General features: G+C 42.3%; 1 protein-coding gene across 2 annotated transcripts in view; it reads right to left on the reverse strand.

The window, feature by feature from the left end:
- Positions 1 to 16869, reverse strand: part of LOC122550138 (WD repeat-containing protein 48) — a 130018-nt gene that overhangs the window by 62038 nt on the left and 51111 nt on the right. For both annotated transcript variants that reach the window (XM_043690779.1, XM_043690778.1), the window contains exons 3-5: positions 8977 to 9055; positions 1243 to 1325; positions 132 to 261 (exon numbers count right to left, since the gene is read on the reverse strand). In XM_043690779.1, the coding sequence (XP_043546714.1) occupies positions 132 to 261; positions 1243 to 1325; positions 8977 to 9055 (292 nt within the window). The remainder of the gene's footprint in view (positions 1 to 131; positions 262 to 1242; positions 1326 to 8976; positions 9056 to 16869) is intronic.

Below are 16869 nucleotides of genomic sequence, written 5' to 3' on the forward strand. Positions count from 1 at the left end.
GATCAAAATTGTCAAAATATCATCCACAAATTAAAAACACAAATAACTCATTTATTTATAAACCTTCCAAGAATTTATTTGCGTTGTGATAAAGGACATCTTCTCAGTTCCATTCCCAATCAAGAACTTACTGGTGACAGTGTTGTTTGAAGCAGTCAGTGCTGTAAGAGTATTTACATCCCAGAGGAAAATCTGTCTGTCTAGCCCAGCTGAAGCCACCAACTCCTTGTCTTTTGCATAAGCCAATGCCTTAACATAATCCTAATAAAATAAAGAAAAAAAACTGTTAACTTTCACCATTTTCTTCTCTCTCTCTCTCTAAACTTATATTTCAATTCCACACAACTACGAAGTGAGTGAGTATTCACCACAGTACATCACAACAGAACTTGACATTAACAAGCACATTTCCTAATAATTAGAAGTCAGAGATCAGGAATGGGAAGCACATTTTCCATCTGTTGAGTTTGCACAGTTTAGTTCCACAACAGGGAAAATAAATGCAAGTTTCCTATTTCAGTCTAGAACCATTCCTAAACACATCTATTGCAAAACTCCTACATTACTAAAACCAATTCCAGTAGCATTTTCTCTCTAAACACCAGGTTAGAAGTATTTAGAATTAATTCCACGAAATATGCCTGAGCCAACAGATTAAACAGACAGGAAATTGGATTTAAAATCTTATTCAGTAAACATGTGTAACAATACAGTGCCCCAATCATATTGCAGCATGGCAGTCTAGACTACATACTCAAATCCTGCTCCTGTGCTGTTTTAAACCACAAGCATCTGATTCATGAGACAAAACTGACGTTGACAGAGTAAATGCGATGCTTTTATTGATGAGAATATTTCCTGTGATACATCTCTTTTAGTACCATAAGTAACCAATAAGGTGATTACTCAATGAATTAAGTTCTAATTTACTAAAAGCAAAGGATTTACATTTTCATTCTTCAAATTAACTGTATTAAAGTGGATAATTCCATTTTTAATATAAACTTATTCTGACATTCTCAAAACGGGATGTGTACATACACATAATATGGAGCGCAAGGTCCGTAACAGTTGCTTTACTCAAAAGGTCACCTTCACAAGAAGATTAATTTATAACTGTCCTCACCATGAATGGGGGTTAAAAACTTTAATAAAAGCATTAAGATTTATTACAAATAAATACACTTTGCATATTACTGAGGAAAGGAATACAAAACTTTCCCATTACAAAAAAAACATTACCTTATGAGTTCGTAATGTGGACATGCAAAATCCTTTATGAGCATTCCACACTTTCACTGTAGTGTCAGATGAAGCTGATATTACTAGAAAATTAAAAAAAACTAGTTCAGGATCATCTCTAAAGTGGTTCTCCAAAACAATACAACACAATTCTGCAAAATAAAAACACTGGAACCAGCAAATTAGGATATTGGAGCATTGTATGATCTTGCTGCACTATTGAGTCTATGTACACCCTCATGGATCAGACAGAAAACCTAAGGGCTTTATGTTAGTTAAGTAAGAAAATGGAGCAAACTGCAAATTCAAAATTAGCAAAAAAAAGTGCATGTTCAAAGCGGCAGACATGGTGTCACGCAAACTTGTTGTTTTGCCCTGAACAGCATTAAGCATCTTGATTGAGAGGTGACCTAATTGAAAGATTTTTCAGGATAGACGCAGAGAAAATGTTTCTCCAGGTTGGGCATCTAGGAAGTCACAGTCTGACCACAAGGGGTCAGCTATTCAGATCAGGAGGAGAATATGTCTTCAAAGAGCTGTCAATATTTAGGATTCCTTTCCAACCAGGCTGTGTCGCCCAGGAGTTCAATATGTTCAGGACAAGTGATGTTAAATTTTTGGTTACCAAGACAATTAAAGGATGTGTTGATTCTGTGGTAAAGTGGAGTTGAGATGGAAGAAAGATCAACAAAAATCTTATTGAATGGCAGAGCTGGCTTCAATGGTCAAATAGCTTATTCCAGCTCCCATTTCTTGAATTTTTATGGAGATAGAGCTTGATGCACAGTGGCAAAAGATAAATCCAAACTAGGGCAACCAATGATTTGGAGATGCCGGTGTTGGTCTGGGGTGTACAAAGTTAAAAATCACAACACCAGGTTATAGTCCAATAGGTTTATTTCAAAGCAATAGCTTTCGGAGCGCTGATCCTTCATCAGGTGGCTATGGACTTTTGAAGAGGTAACAAGTAGGTTAGACCAGGGAAACCCAGTGGATGTGGTCTATCTAGACTTTCAAAAGGCCTTTGATAAGGTGCCACACGGGAGGCTGCTGAGCAAGGTGAGGGCCCATGGTGTTCGAGGTGAGCTGCTGGGATGGATTGAGAAATGTTTCTCCAGGTTGGACATCTAGGAAGTCACAGTCTGACCACAAGGGGTCAGCTATTCAGATCAGGAGGAGAATATGTCTTCAAAGAGCTGTCAATATTTAGGATTCCTTTCCAACCAGGCTGTGTCGCCCAGGAGTTCAATATGTTCAGGACAAGTGATGATAAATTTTTGGTTACCAAGACAATTAAAGGATGTGTTGATTCTGTGGTAAAGTGGAGTTGAGATGGAAGAAAGATCAACAAAAATCTTATTGAATGGCAGAGCTGGCTTCAATGGTCAAATAGCTTATTCCAGCTCCCATTTCTTGAATTTTTATGGAGATAGAGCTTGATGCACAGTGGCAAAAGATAAATCCAAACTAGGGCAACCAATGATTTGGAGGTGCCGGTGTTGGTCTGGGGTGTACAAAGTTAAAAATCACAACACCAGGTTATAGTCCAATAGGTTTATTTCAAAGCAATAGCTTTCGGAGCGCTGCTCCTTCATCAGGTGGCTATGGACTATAAGATCGGAGGACACAGAATTTATAGCAAGAGTAAACTTGATACTTCCTTAAATGGCGGAGTGGACTTGATGGGCCGAATGGCCTTACTTCCACTCCTATGTCTTATGGTCTTATGGACTATAAGATCGGAGGACACAGAATTTATAGCAAGAGTAAACTTGATACTTCCTTAAAAATAAATATTATAGCAAAACTGTAAACTTTTTCCATAAATTATGTGTCCTGTGATCTTATACTCCACAACCTACCTGATGAAGCAGCAGTACTCTGAAAGCTAGGGCAACCAATGGTTATCTTTAATTTCAGATTCAAGATTATATGGAAACAAGACAACCCATATCTGAATACAAGGTCTGCATGACAGGCTCGGGCTTACAAATGACAATTAACACACTTTCAGTCAAGTTCCATGCAACGACCTTTTAAAGAAAAAGGTATAATTACCTCCTGATGTCACAACAGCATTATAACCACTGAACCCCCATTAGGATCATGGAGTCACCAAATTAGCTATTGAGGTGGACAAGCCACATGGCTATAATCAACAAGTCACTATAAATGTCGGAGGAAACATCACAGAAGCGCTTTGCAGGAGGCTCCCAAGCACTGAGGATGTCACCGAGACAGGGGATGAAACGCCTGCAACACAAATGCCCAGCTCGGCGAACAGAACCACAACAACGAGCACCCGAGCTACAAATCTTCTCCAAACCTTTGAAGGTAAATTGTTAGTATTACCACCAAAACAGCAACCGTGTTGCAAAAGTAAAACTTATAATCTGTCAAGCCGGGTTTCACTCTGGGGTAGTACATAAAGGAGCACAAGTAGGTCATTCAGCCCATTGAGGGCAGTGGAGGCCCAGTCTCTGGATTCATTTAAGAAAGAGTTGGATAGAGCTCTCAAGGATGGTGGAATCGAGGGTTATGGAGATAAGGCAGGAAGAGGATACTGATTAGGAATGATCAGCCATGATCATATTGAATGGCGGTGCAGGCTCGAAGGGCTGAATGGCCTACTCCTGCACCTATTGTCTATAGTCTGCTCTGCCATTGAAAAATGGCTGATAAGTTTCTCACTTACTCCCAATAACCCTTTATCTCCTTGACACTTAGAACCTGTCTGCCTAGTCTTAAATACACTCAATGGCCTGGCCTCCACACCCTTCTGTGGTAATGAATTCCATAGATTCACCACTCTCTGGCTGAAGAGGTTTCTCCTTAACTCTGTTCTAAAAAAGGCCTTCCCTTCACTCTAAGGTTATGCCTTTAGGTCCTAGCCTCTCCTAACAATAGAAACATTTTCCCAACATTTACTCTGTCCAGGCCATTCAGTATTCTATAAGTGTCAATCGGATTTCTCATCCTTCTAAACTCCGAGTATAAACCCAGAGTCTTCAAACGCTCATGTTAAGCTTTTCATTCCTGGGACCATTCAAGTGAACCTCCTCTGAGCACGCTCTGGGGCCAGTATATCCTCCCTGAGATATGGGGCCCAAACTGCATGCAATACTCCAAATGTGGTCTGACCAGAGCTTTACAGAGCCTCAGAAGTAGATCCCTGCTTTTATATTCAAGCCGTCTCAAAATAAATGCCATCATTGAATTTGCCTTCCTAACTTGACTCAACCTGCATGTTTACCTTGAGAGAATCTTGGACTGGAACTCCCCAAGTCTCTTTTGCACTTCAGACTTCTGAATTTTCTCCCCATTTAGAAAATAGTCCATGCCTCTATTCTTTCTGCCAAAGTCTGTGACCTCATGCTTGCACTCCATCTGCCACATCTTTGCCCACTCTCCTAACCTGTCCAAATCCTTTTCCAGCCTCCTCACCTCCTCAATGCTACCTGTCCCTCTACCTATCAGCTGCAAGCTTAGCCAGAATGCCCTCAGTTCCTTCATCTAGATCATTAATGTCCGAAGTGAAAAGTTGTGGTCCCAACACCGAACTTTGGGGAACACCATTTGTCACCAGCTGCCATCCTGAGAAAAACCCTTTTATCCCCACTCTGTCTTCTACCAGACTGCCAAGCTTCTATTCATGCTAGCACCTTGCCTCTGACACCATGGACCCTCATCTTACTCAGTAGTCTTCTTGAAGACCAGGTGGATAACATTCAATGGTTCTGCTCGGTCAAATCTGCTTGTTATTTCCACAAAGAGTTCTAGCAGGTTTGTCAGGCATGACCTCCCCTTGATTAAACCATGCTGACTTTGCCCTATTTTATTATACATTTCCAAGCATTCAGAACTCTCATCCTTCACAATGGATTCCAGGATCGTACCCATGACCGAGGTTAGGCTAATCAGTTTATAATTTTCCAACCTTTGCCTTACGCCCTTTTTAAACAGGGGTGTCATGTTAGTGATTTTCCAGTCCTGTTGGGACCCTCCCTGATTCTCGCGATTCCTGAAAGATCACCACTAATGTCTCCGCTATCTCTTCAGGTATCTCCCATAGACTTCCCTTAGGTGCTGTCCATTTGGTCCAGGTGATTTATCCAGCTTCAGGCCATTCAGTTTTTCCAGCACATTCTCCTTGGGGATGTCCACCGTACTCAGCTCTGCCCCCGCACTCTCGAATTTTTGGGATATTACTTATGCCTTCCACTGTAAAGACTGACACAAAATAATTATTCAGTTCCTCACTACTATCGATCCATTTTCCAACTGCTCAATGTCCACTTTTGCCTTTGTTTTGCCCTTTGTAAGAGTTCCTTTGGATATATAGTCTTCCTTTATATTATTGGCTAGCTTACCCTCATATTAATCTTCTCCCTCATATTTCTTCATTGCCCTCTGTTGGTCACTGCAAGCTTCCCAATCCTCTACTTTCCCACTGCCCTTGGTCACATTACATGCTTTCTCTTTTGCTTGTATACTATCCCTGACTTCCCTAGTCAGCCACAGTTGCCTCATCCTCCCTGTACCATGCTTCTTCTTCCCTGGGGTAAATCTCTGCTGCGTCTCCTGAATTACTCCCAGAAACTCCTTCCATTGCTGTTCCACTGTCTTTCCTGCTAGGCTCCCAGTCAATTCCACCCAGCTCATCCCTCATGCCTCTATAGTTGTCTTTATTCAGCTGTAATACCATTACCTCTGATTCTATCTTCTCCATCTCAAATTGCGGAGCAAATTCAACTATATTATTACTGCCTCGTAAGGGTTCCTTCACCTTAAGCTCCCTTATCAAGTCTGCCTCATTGCACAACACTAAATCCAGTATTGCCTGTTCCCTAATGGGCTCCATCACAAGCTGCTCCAAAAAGCCATCTCTTAAACATTCCTTTTCTTGTAAACCACTCCCAACCTGATCCTCCTAGTCCACCTGCATTTTGAAATTCTCCATGATCATTGTACTTTGCCTTTCCTACACATCTTTTGTATCTCGCACCCCTGCTCCTGCCTATTATTTAGAGGGCTGCACATAACTCCAACTATGTTTTGTTTAAAACCTTTGCAGTTCCTCAATTCTACCCACACAGATTCTGCACCATCTGACCCTACTTCATTTCTTACTATTGATTATTATCTGACTTGCCCACGTTTACCACCAGGTGGGATCTCAATCCTACAAGTTTGGTATTTTGAAAGTGGTTCAGCTCCTGACTCTCCAAAGTCACTCCACTGGCTTGGACTGGAGTCATTACAGCAAAGAGAGAGACCTTTTGGCTCATCAAGTCCATGTAGACTCTCTGTAGAGTCATAGAATCCCTACAGTGTGGATACAGGCCATTTAGCTCAACGGTTCCACACTGAACAGCATTCCACCCAGACTCATCTCCATACACCTGCATTTCCCATAGCTAACCCAACTAGCCTGTAGATCCCTGAACACTACAGGCAATTTAGCATGGTCAATCTGCCTCACTTGCACATCTTTGGACTATGGGAGGAAACCCACACAAATACAGGGAAAATTTCTGTGTGCAGCTTTGCACCAGTCTCCCAAAGGTGGAATCGAACCCAGGTCTCTGGTGTTGTGAGGCAAGAGTGCTAACCACTGAGCCACCGTGCTGCCCCGTACCATGATCCCTGTAGAGAAATTGATGGAAGCAGAGATAATCACTGTCATAACCGACAGGTTCCAGGTCATGACCACTTGATGTGCAGAAAATGTTCTTCCAGATGTCCACCCTCATCACTTGCCTAGTGCCCTAATTCTTTGTTCCTTTGCCCTCGTACATCAGCTAATGTGAATGGTTTTCCTTTGTTTACCTTGTCTAAGCCTGTAATAATACTGTACGTCTCCATCAGATCCCCCTTCAATCTTCTACACTCCGAGGAGGAGTAACACCAATTTCTCCAATCTAAAATTTGCAGTACAATCCCTCAACTACACACTGCCATATAATATTAAACACACTGCAGCAACTTCCCAAACCTTTCCCAGAATCTCCCAAATATACCACCTTCACCATCTAGAATGACAACTGCAGATGATGTATGGGAACATCACCTACCGGATATTCTCCAAGTCAAAGAGAATTCCAACTGCAACATACACATTTCATGGTTATAAGTCACAACTCTGCAACTTCATGTCTTCCAGTGCAGTGGGAGTATACAGACTACAACACTTCAAAAGCTACCATCTGTTTTAATAACAAGAAAAGGACAATAAATGCTAACCTTGTAGAGCTAAAAAAAAAAAATAAAACAAGCAAGCCTTAGTTACTTAGTAAATCAGTTTAAGAAAGAAGACGGCGGATGCTGAAAATCTGAGCGCCCCCGGCAATTTCCATTTTTGTACTCCTAACACAATTCTGGATTGTTGAGGTGGGCAAAGAACACAGTCATAGAGATGGACAACACGGAAACAGACCCTTCGATCCAACCCGTCTGTGCCGACCAGATATCCCAAACCAATCTAGTCCCACCTGCCTCACCCGGCTCATATCCCTCCAAACCCTTCCTATTCATATACCCATCCAAATGCCTCTTAAATGTTGCAATTGTACCTGCCTCCACCACTTCCTCTGGCAGCTCATTCCATACACATGCCACTCTGTGAGAAAAAGTTGTCCTGTAGGTCTCTTTTATATCTTGCCCCTCTCACCCTAAACCTACGCCTTCTAGTTCTGGAATCTCCCAACCCAGGGAAAAAAACTGAAGAAGGGCTTCTGCCCAAAACGTCAATTCTCCTGTTCCTTTGATGCTGCCTGGCCTGCTGCGCTTTTCCAGCAGCACATGTTTAAGCTCTGATCTCCAGCATCTGCTGTCCTCACTTTCTCCCAGGGAAAAGACTTTGCCTATTTATCCGATCCATGCCCCTCATAATTTTGTAAACCTCTATAAGGTCATCCCTCAGCCTTTGACACTCCAAGGAAAACAGCCCCAGCCTGTTCAGCCTCTCCCTATTGCTCAAATCCTCGAACCCTGGCAACATCCTTGTAAATCTTTTCTGAACCATTTCAAGTTTCACAACATCTTTCCGATAGGAAGGAGACCAGAATTGCATGCAATATTTGAACAGTGGCCTAACCAATGTCCTGTACAGGTGCATCATGCCCTCCCAACTTCTGTACTCAATACTCTGACTAATAAACAAAAGCATACCAAACGCCACCTTCACTATCCTATCCTTCTGCAACTCCACTTTCAAGGAGCTATGAACCTGTACTCCAAGGTCTCTTTGTTCAGCAACACTCCCTTGGACCTTACCATTAAGTGGTAAGGTCCTGCTAAGATTTGCTTTCCCAAAACGCAGCACCTCGCATTTATCTGAATTAAACTCCATCTGTCACTTCTCAGCCCATTGGCCTATCTGGTCAAGATCCTGTTGTAATCTGAGGTAACCCTCTTCACTGTCCACTACACCTCCAAATTTGGATCATCTGCAAACATCTGGAGCAATCCTGGAGAAAAAAGAAGTGACAATAGGAGGTCACTTTTGGTCCAAGGTTGCTTAAAGGATATTTTGTTCAGCCACTTGCATTATTGAGCACTTCAAATGGCCAATACCAGCCTTGTGTTGGCCTGATGAAATAAAAATCACATGGTGCAAAGCAGCAGTAACCTGTTGCACAGCCCCTCATAAAACAAGGGGACAAACCAGACTGTCTGAAAATACTGTATTACTGTTAAATACTGTGTTCAATGAAGTCAGTCTGAATTACTCACAGGTCTTGCCATTACAGCACAACACCACATCATTCACCCAGTCTGTATGGTGCTCCATGGAGGCAATATAAGGATCTTGCTGAAACAGAAAAAAGAAAAAATGATTAGATGGACACACAGGTGGCAGCAAACTTCAAAGTTAGATCACAATTTGTCCACAGAGTAAAGACCGTCAGGGACAGCACCCTTATATTGCCTGGGTTTAATGTCACATGGAGTGAAATGCACTTGTGTTGTGAGAAGTGAAATGAACCTTGGTGTAGGTGATAGTGCTGCAGTTCAAAAATCTCGTCGGGGCTTCCTTCAGTATTTTGGAAACATTTTTTAAAAAATGTCTAACAGTATAACACTACAACTCAAGAAAGAAGGTTAAAAGAAAATAGGGAACTAGAGAGGAGTTAGCCTGACAGTCGTGAGGAAATTTCGAAAACACGTCAAGGAAGCCATAACAATGCACACAGAAGGGAATTTGTATTGGACAGATTTACAGCACTTTTTGGAGTGTGGAGCACAAAATGAAGAGGAACTACTAGTTGGAGTGTACTTGTACTCTGAATAAGCCATTTGATAAGGTGCAACACAAAAAGTGAGCACAAAGATACGCAGTAGAGGGTGTTAATATGGATAGAGGGTGTTAAAACATATCGATAGAGGGTGTTAATATGGATAGAGGATTGGTCATTAGACAAGAAGCAAAAAGAGTAGAGACAAATGGGGAATTTTCAAGTTGGCAAGCTGCAACTAGTGAATGTAAATATTGGTGCCAGGGTTACAGTTATTTACGATACAGAAGATTTAAGATAAAGAAAGGTGCTGCTGCTGCCCTATTGAAGTGTAGGAAACTACAGGACCTTGGTCTACTGTGGTCAAAGAAAACCATTCCCTGGGGAAGCAATGGCCAAGTGGCATTAATTGCTGAAATACTAAATCCAGAGACACAGATAGTATGCTGGGGATCCAGGTTCAAATCCCACTATGGCAGGTGGAGGAGCTTGAACTCAAAAACAAAAGTCTGAAATTGAGATAATGTAGTGATGAAACTATTGTTAATTGTCAGAAAAACCTACCTGGTGCACTGGTCTCCTTGAGGGAAGGAACTTGTGGTCATTACCTGCTCTAACCTACATGTGACTCCAAACCATAACAATTTGTTTGAATCTCAACACTCCTCTGGCCAATAAATGCTGGTCTAGCCAAAACAGCGCACATGCCATAAATGAATTTTTAAAAAAGATTCTAAATATATTTAATTTGCAGCTTATGGCACATTCACAATTAGTCAAACCATACACTGGCATGCTCGACATTGTTACAGAGACTTTGAGAGGGGCCAATTGTTCAGTCTCTTCCCTCAAGATCTAAACAGTCCTACTCTCAGGTCTACCTGATATTATCATCGTATATAGTGCTTATGGTACTTCCTTTTTAGACCCAAATACAATCATCTATTTAGACTTACAAAGGCTCTGATGGGTCTTGACATGGTACTCACAGTTTGGGTTTCCTGACTGGGCATCTAGACCATGGAAGCACAATCTCAGAATAAGGCACCATTCATTTAGGACTAAGATGAAAATATGTGCCTTCACTTGGCTTATTAAATCTTGGAAATAAGAGCTGGAGAAGACAATATAACAGAGGGCAACTTTGCCATTCAATACAAATAACTTCGCAGTGTTTATCCACAAATCCCTAAAGGTGGCAGGGCATGTATACCATGTTAGCCACTTTAGTAACAAGACCTTTTCCTCAGATGATGACGTCAGCTTGTATGACAGGGCATAACTATAAATTGAGGGGTGATAGATTTAAGACAGATGTCAGAGGTAAGTTCTTTACCAGAGTGGTAAGGGTGTGCAATGCTCTAACTGCTAATGTAGTCAACTCAGCCTCTTTAGGAGATTTAAACAATCCTTAGATAAGCACATGGATGATTTTGGGACACTAGGGAGACAAGCTGAGAATAGTTCACAGGTCAGCACAACATCGAGGGCAGAAGGGCCTGTTCTGCCCTTAGCCTCACAACCTTTTAACAGTACTTGGATAAACACTTGAGTGTCATAACATTCAATGTCTGGACCTGTATTGGAAAATGAGGACTAGTGTAGATTATATATAGCTTTGTCAGTACAGATTCGACAGATCAAAAGGGTTTGACTGTATTATATGATTCTAAGACTTATCTTCAGTTTCAATTACACCTTCCTGCCCACACCCCATATCCCTCGATTCAGAGACTAAAAATCTGCCTATCCCAGCCTTCAGTGCACTCAACGATAATACATTCACAGCCCTCTGTTCTACAGCATTCTAAAAACAGATAAAAAGAAGAGGAATAAAGCTTGTGATTACAAGCTCACCAATTTCATGTCTGCGGTGGGAAAAGTACAAAACACTTTAATCAGGAACAAAATTAGTTGTTATTTGGGTCAGTGTATGTTAGTAAGGGACAATCAATAATTTCTGAAAGCAATTGGAAGCGACTAACCCGAATGAGTCACTTGAAAAATCAAAGGATTGATGAAAGTGATACAGATATGTATACACAGAATTCTCAAAAGGCATTAGATGAAGTACCATCTAACAGACATACTTAAAAAATGGTAAGGCTATAGTACGAAAAACACAGTAGTATCTTGAACCCATATTTGGTTACAGTTCAGGGTGCAGAAAGTAGCTGGAAATGGAGCTTTTCTGACTGAACAAAAGAGTGCAGTGATTCAGGCAGCATCCGAGGACAGGCAAAATCGACGTTTTGGGCAAAAGCCCTTCCTGATGAAGGGCTTTTGCCCGAAACGTCGATTTTGCCTGTCCTCGGATGCTGCCTGAATTGCTGTGCTCTTCCAGCACCACTAATCCAGAATCTGGTTTCCAGCATCTGCAGTCATTGTTTTCATCTAAAAGAGTGCAGTGAGCCCACCAGGGGTCAGTATTGATTTTCTTGATTTACACATAACTGCAGATTAAACAAATTTATTACCATAGTGAGTAGTGAGTGGAGCAATAGCAGATTTCAGGATATTATGAACAGACTTTTAAACTGTCCACTGCAAGTTAGGAGACTCTAAAGGTGGAGCTGAGACCAACACAGTTTAATGTATATAAGTACAAAGCTAAAAACATAAGTAAAAGGATATAGACCAAGCAGTTCCTAGTGCTCATTCCAAATGGGTACAGCCCTCTGTGTAAAAAGTAGTTGCCCCTCAGGTTCCCTTTTATTCTTTCCCCTCTAACCTTAAACTGATGTCCTCTCCTCAATTCACCAACCCTGGAGAAAAAGACAGTGCTTTCACCCTTTCATGATCTTACACACTTCGATAAGAATCCCCCCTCAGTCTCTTACGCTCCAAAGGGAAAACAAAAAGTCCTAGCTTGTTCAACCTCTCCCCATAACTCAGACCCTGGAGTCCTGGCAACATCCTTGTAAATTTCTTCCGCACTCTTTCTAGTTTAATAACATCCTTTCTATAGCAACTCAGCATAATACTCCAAGTACAGCCTCACCAATCTCCTATACATCTGCAAAATAACTTCCCAACTTCTATACTCAGCTCTGACTGACAAAGGCCAGTACACCAACTTCACTTATCTATATTTAACTCCATTTGCCATTTCTCAGCCCACTTCCCCTACTGATCAAGGTCCTACCGCAATTTCTGATAACATTCCTCACTGTCTACGTTAGCGCCTATATTAGTCTCAACTGCAAACTTACTAATCATGCCTCCTACATTCTCATCCAAATCATTGGAGTGCAGGTTCATAGCTCCTTGAAAGTGAAGTCGCAGATAGATAGGATAGTGAAGGCGGCGTTTGGTATGCTTTCCTTTACTGGTCAGAGTATTGAGAGCGTCGGAGGCTGAGGGGTGACCTTATAGAGGTTTACAAAATTATGAGGGGCATGGATAGGATAAATAGACAAAGTCTTTTCCCTGGGGTCGGGGAGTCCAGAACTAGAGGGCATAGGTTTAGGGTGAGAGGGGAAAGATATAAAAGAGACCTACAGGGCAACTTTATCATGCAGAGGATAGTACGTGTATGGAATGAGCTGCCAGAGGATGTGGTGGAGGCTGGTACAATTGCAACATTTAAGAGGCATTTGGATGGGTATATGAATAGAAAGGATTTGGAGGAATATGGGCCGGATGCTGGCAGGTGGGACTAGATTGGGTTGGGATACCTGGTCGGCACGGACGGGTTGGACCGAAGGGTCGGACCGAAGGGTCTGTTTCCATGCTGTACATTTCTATGACTCTATTAATATAGAAAGCAAACAGCAATGGGCCCAGTACCGAACTCCACTATTCACAGGCCTCCAGTCCGGCAATCATCCTTCCCCTATTACCCTCTGCTTCTTACCATCAAGCTAACTGTGTATCCAATTTGCCAGCTGCACCGGATTCCATGCGATCGAACCTTCCAGAGCAGCCTACCATGTGGAACCTTGCTGAAATCCATACAGACTCTGTCTATCACGCTGCCCTCGTGAACCTTCCTTGTCACTTCAAAGAACTCTTAAATTTGTGAGGCATGACCTCCCACACACAACGCCATGTGGACTACTTCTAAATACATATATATCTTATCTCAGGGAAGTTTACTTGAGAAGATTCTATCACAGATGTTAGGCTTACTGGTGTATAGTTCCCAAGTTTTTCTTTGCAGCCCTTCTTGAATAAGAGCACAACACTTGCTATCCTCAGCCTCTGGGGCCTCACCCACAGCTAATGACGATGCAACAACTTCAGCCAGGGCCCCTACAATTTCTTCTCTAGCCTTTTGCAGTGCTCCTGGATATATCTGGTCAGGGCCAGGAGACTTATCCACCTTCATACATTCTAATACATCAAACATCTCCTCTACTTTGATATTGACTGTGCACAAGTTTTACCATTAATTTCCCCAAGTCTCCATGTCTTTCTGCACGGTAAACAGAGGAGAAATATTCATTGAGGACCTTGCCCATCTCTTGCAGTTCTACACATACATGTCCACTTTGGTCCTCGAAAAATCCTATTCTCTCTCGTTATTCTTTTCACTTTAATATACTGGAAGAACCTCTTTGGATTGACCCTAATCTTCTCAGCCAAGGCTATCTAGTGCCCACTTTCGCCCGCTTGATTTCCTTCTTCAGTAAACTCCTGTATCCTCTATATGCCTCCAGGGATTCCCTTGATCCGAGCTGCCTGTAGCTGAGCCATGCCTTCTTGTTTCTGGTCAAAGCCTCAATATCTTGTCATCCAAAGTTCCCTATTCCTGCCAACCTCGCCCTTCATCCTCACAGGAATATAGATCTGGAACTCCAGCTATCTCAGTTTTAAAAGCCTCCCACTTGCCAGAGGTCCCTCTGCCTGCGAACAAACGACTCCAATCAACCCCTACAAGTTCCCGTTTTAATTCCATCAAAATTTGCCTTACCCCAGTTTAGAACCTGAACCTGTGAACCAGTTTTGTCTCTCTCCATGACTATTTAAAAATTAACAGAACTATGGTCACTGGTCGCAAAGTGCTCCACCATGTCATCCGCCCTACGCTATTTCCCAGGTCTTCTCAATCTTATTCCTCTAAATATTGGGAAATATAGGTTCATTCTATTCAAACTTTCCTCCTATAGCATTCTCATCCCAGCAATCTATCAATCGACTGAACTTTGCTGTGGAATCCTTAAGAGAGTTGTTATCTCTTCCTTGGGTATAGAGACTTAAACAGTAGTGATGCACATGGGAAGACAGACAGTGAATCAGTATAATTTGAATCAAATATTTTAAGGGGCTCAGAGTAGAGACCGCATGGTGCACATTGACAATGTTTGAAAGTGGCAAGACAACTTCAACAAGATGTTTAAAAAGAGATCGTTTTCTAAATAGAAAGACTACACAGAACATTACAGTGCAGTACAGGCCCTTTGGTCCTCGATGTTGCGCCGACCTGTGGCACCAATCTTAAGCCCATTTAATCTACACTATTCCATTATCATCCATTTATTTATCCAATAACAATTCAAATGCCGTTAAAGTTTGCAAGTGTACTACTGTTGCAGGCAGGGCATTACTACTGAGTAAAGGAATTATCTCTGACATCTGTCCTATATCTACCACCCCTCAATTTAAAGCTATGTCCTCTCATCCTCACCATCACCAGAGGAAAAAGGATCTCAGTATCCACCCTATCTAATCCACTAATCATCTTTTATGTCTTTATGAAGTCACTTCTCAACCTTCTCTCTAACGAAAACAGCCTCAAGTCCCTCAGCCTTACCTCGTAAGACCTTCTCTCCATACCAGGCAACACCCTTGAAAATCTCCTCTGCACCACTTCCAATGCTTCCACGTTCTTCCTACAATGCGGCGGCAAGAACTGTATGCAATACTCCAAGTGTGGCCGCACCAGAGTTTTGTACACCTGGAACATTACCTAATGGCTCCGAAACTCAATCCTTCTATCAATAAAAGCTAATACACTGTACCCCTTATTAACAACCCAATCAACCTGGGTGGCAGCTTTCAGGGATGTACATGGATACTGAGATCTCCCTGCTCATCCACACTACCAAGAATCTTACCATTAGCCCAGAACCCTGCATTCCTGTTGCTCCTTCCAAAGTGAATCACCTCACACTTTTCTGCAATAAACTCCATTTGCCACCTCTGAGCCCAGCTGTGCAACTTATCTATGTCCCTCTGTAGCCTGCAACATCCTTCCGCACTATCCACAACTCCACCGATCTCAGTATCATTCACAAATTTACTAACCCATCCTTCTCCGCCTTCATCCAGGTCATTTATAAAAATGACAAACAGCAGCGATTCCAAAACAGATCCTTGCAGTACACCACTAGTAGCTGAACTCCAGAATGGACATTTCCCATCAACCACCACCTTCTCTCTTCTATCAGCTAGCCAATTTCTGATCCAAACTGCTAAGCCACCTGCAATCCCATGCCTCTATTTTCTGCAATAGCCTACCATAGGAACCTTAACAAATGTTTTGTACCACATCAACTGCTTTACCCTCATTCACCTCTTTGGTCACATTCTCAAAGAACTCAATAATGTTTCTGAGGCACAACCTACCCTTCACAAAATTGTGTTGACTATCCCTAATCAAATTATATCTTGCCAGATGATTATAAATCTTCTCTGTTATAATCCTTTCCAACATTTTACCCACAACCGAAGTAAGGCTCACTGGTCTATAATTACTAGGGTTGTCTCTACTCCCCTTCTTGAACAAGGGGACAATACTTGCTAATCTCCAGTCTTTTGCCACTATTGCTTAGATTACTTAGTGTGGAAACAGGCCCTTCGGCCCAACAAGTCCATACCAACCCACACATACATTTACCCCTTCGCCTAACACTATGGGCAATTTAGCATAGCCGATTCACCTGACCTGCACATCTTTGGACTATGGGAGGAAACCGGAGCACCCGGAGGAAACCCACGCAGACATGGGGAGAACATGCAAACTCCACATAATCAGTTGCCTAAGGCGGGAATTGAACCCAGGTCTCTGGCGCTGTGAGGCAGCAGTGCGGCGGGAATTGAACCCAGGTCTCTGGCGCTGTGAGGCAGCAGTGCTAACCACTGTGCCACCCATATTGCTGTAGACAAAGATGACAAAAAACAAAGCCAAAGGCTGTGCAATCTCCTCCCTAGCATCCCAGAGAATCCTAGGTAAATCCCATCCAGCTCAGAGGACACATCTATTTTCACACTTTCCAGAATTGCTAACACCTCCTCATGAACCTCAATCCCATCTAGTCTAATAGCTTGTATCCTAGTATGCTCCGCGACAACATTGTCTTTTTCCAGTGTGAATACTGACGAAAAATATTCATTTAGCATCTCTCCTATCTCCTCAGACTCCATGCACAACTTCCCATTACTGTCC

The sequence above is a fragment of the Chiloscyllium plagiosum genome, chromosome 5 (genome assembly GCF_004010195.1).
Source record: "Chiloscyllium plagiosum isolate BGI_BamShark_2017 chromosome 5, ASM401019v2, whole genome shotgun sequence".
NCBI lineage: Eukaryota > Metazoa > Chordata > Chondrichthyes > Orectolobiformes > Hemiscylliidae > Chiloscyllium > Chiloscyllium plagiosum.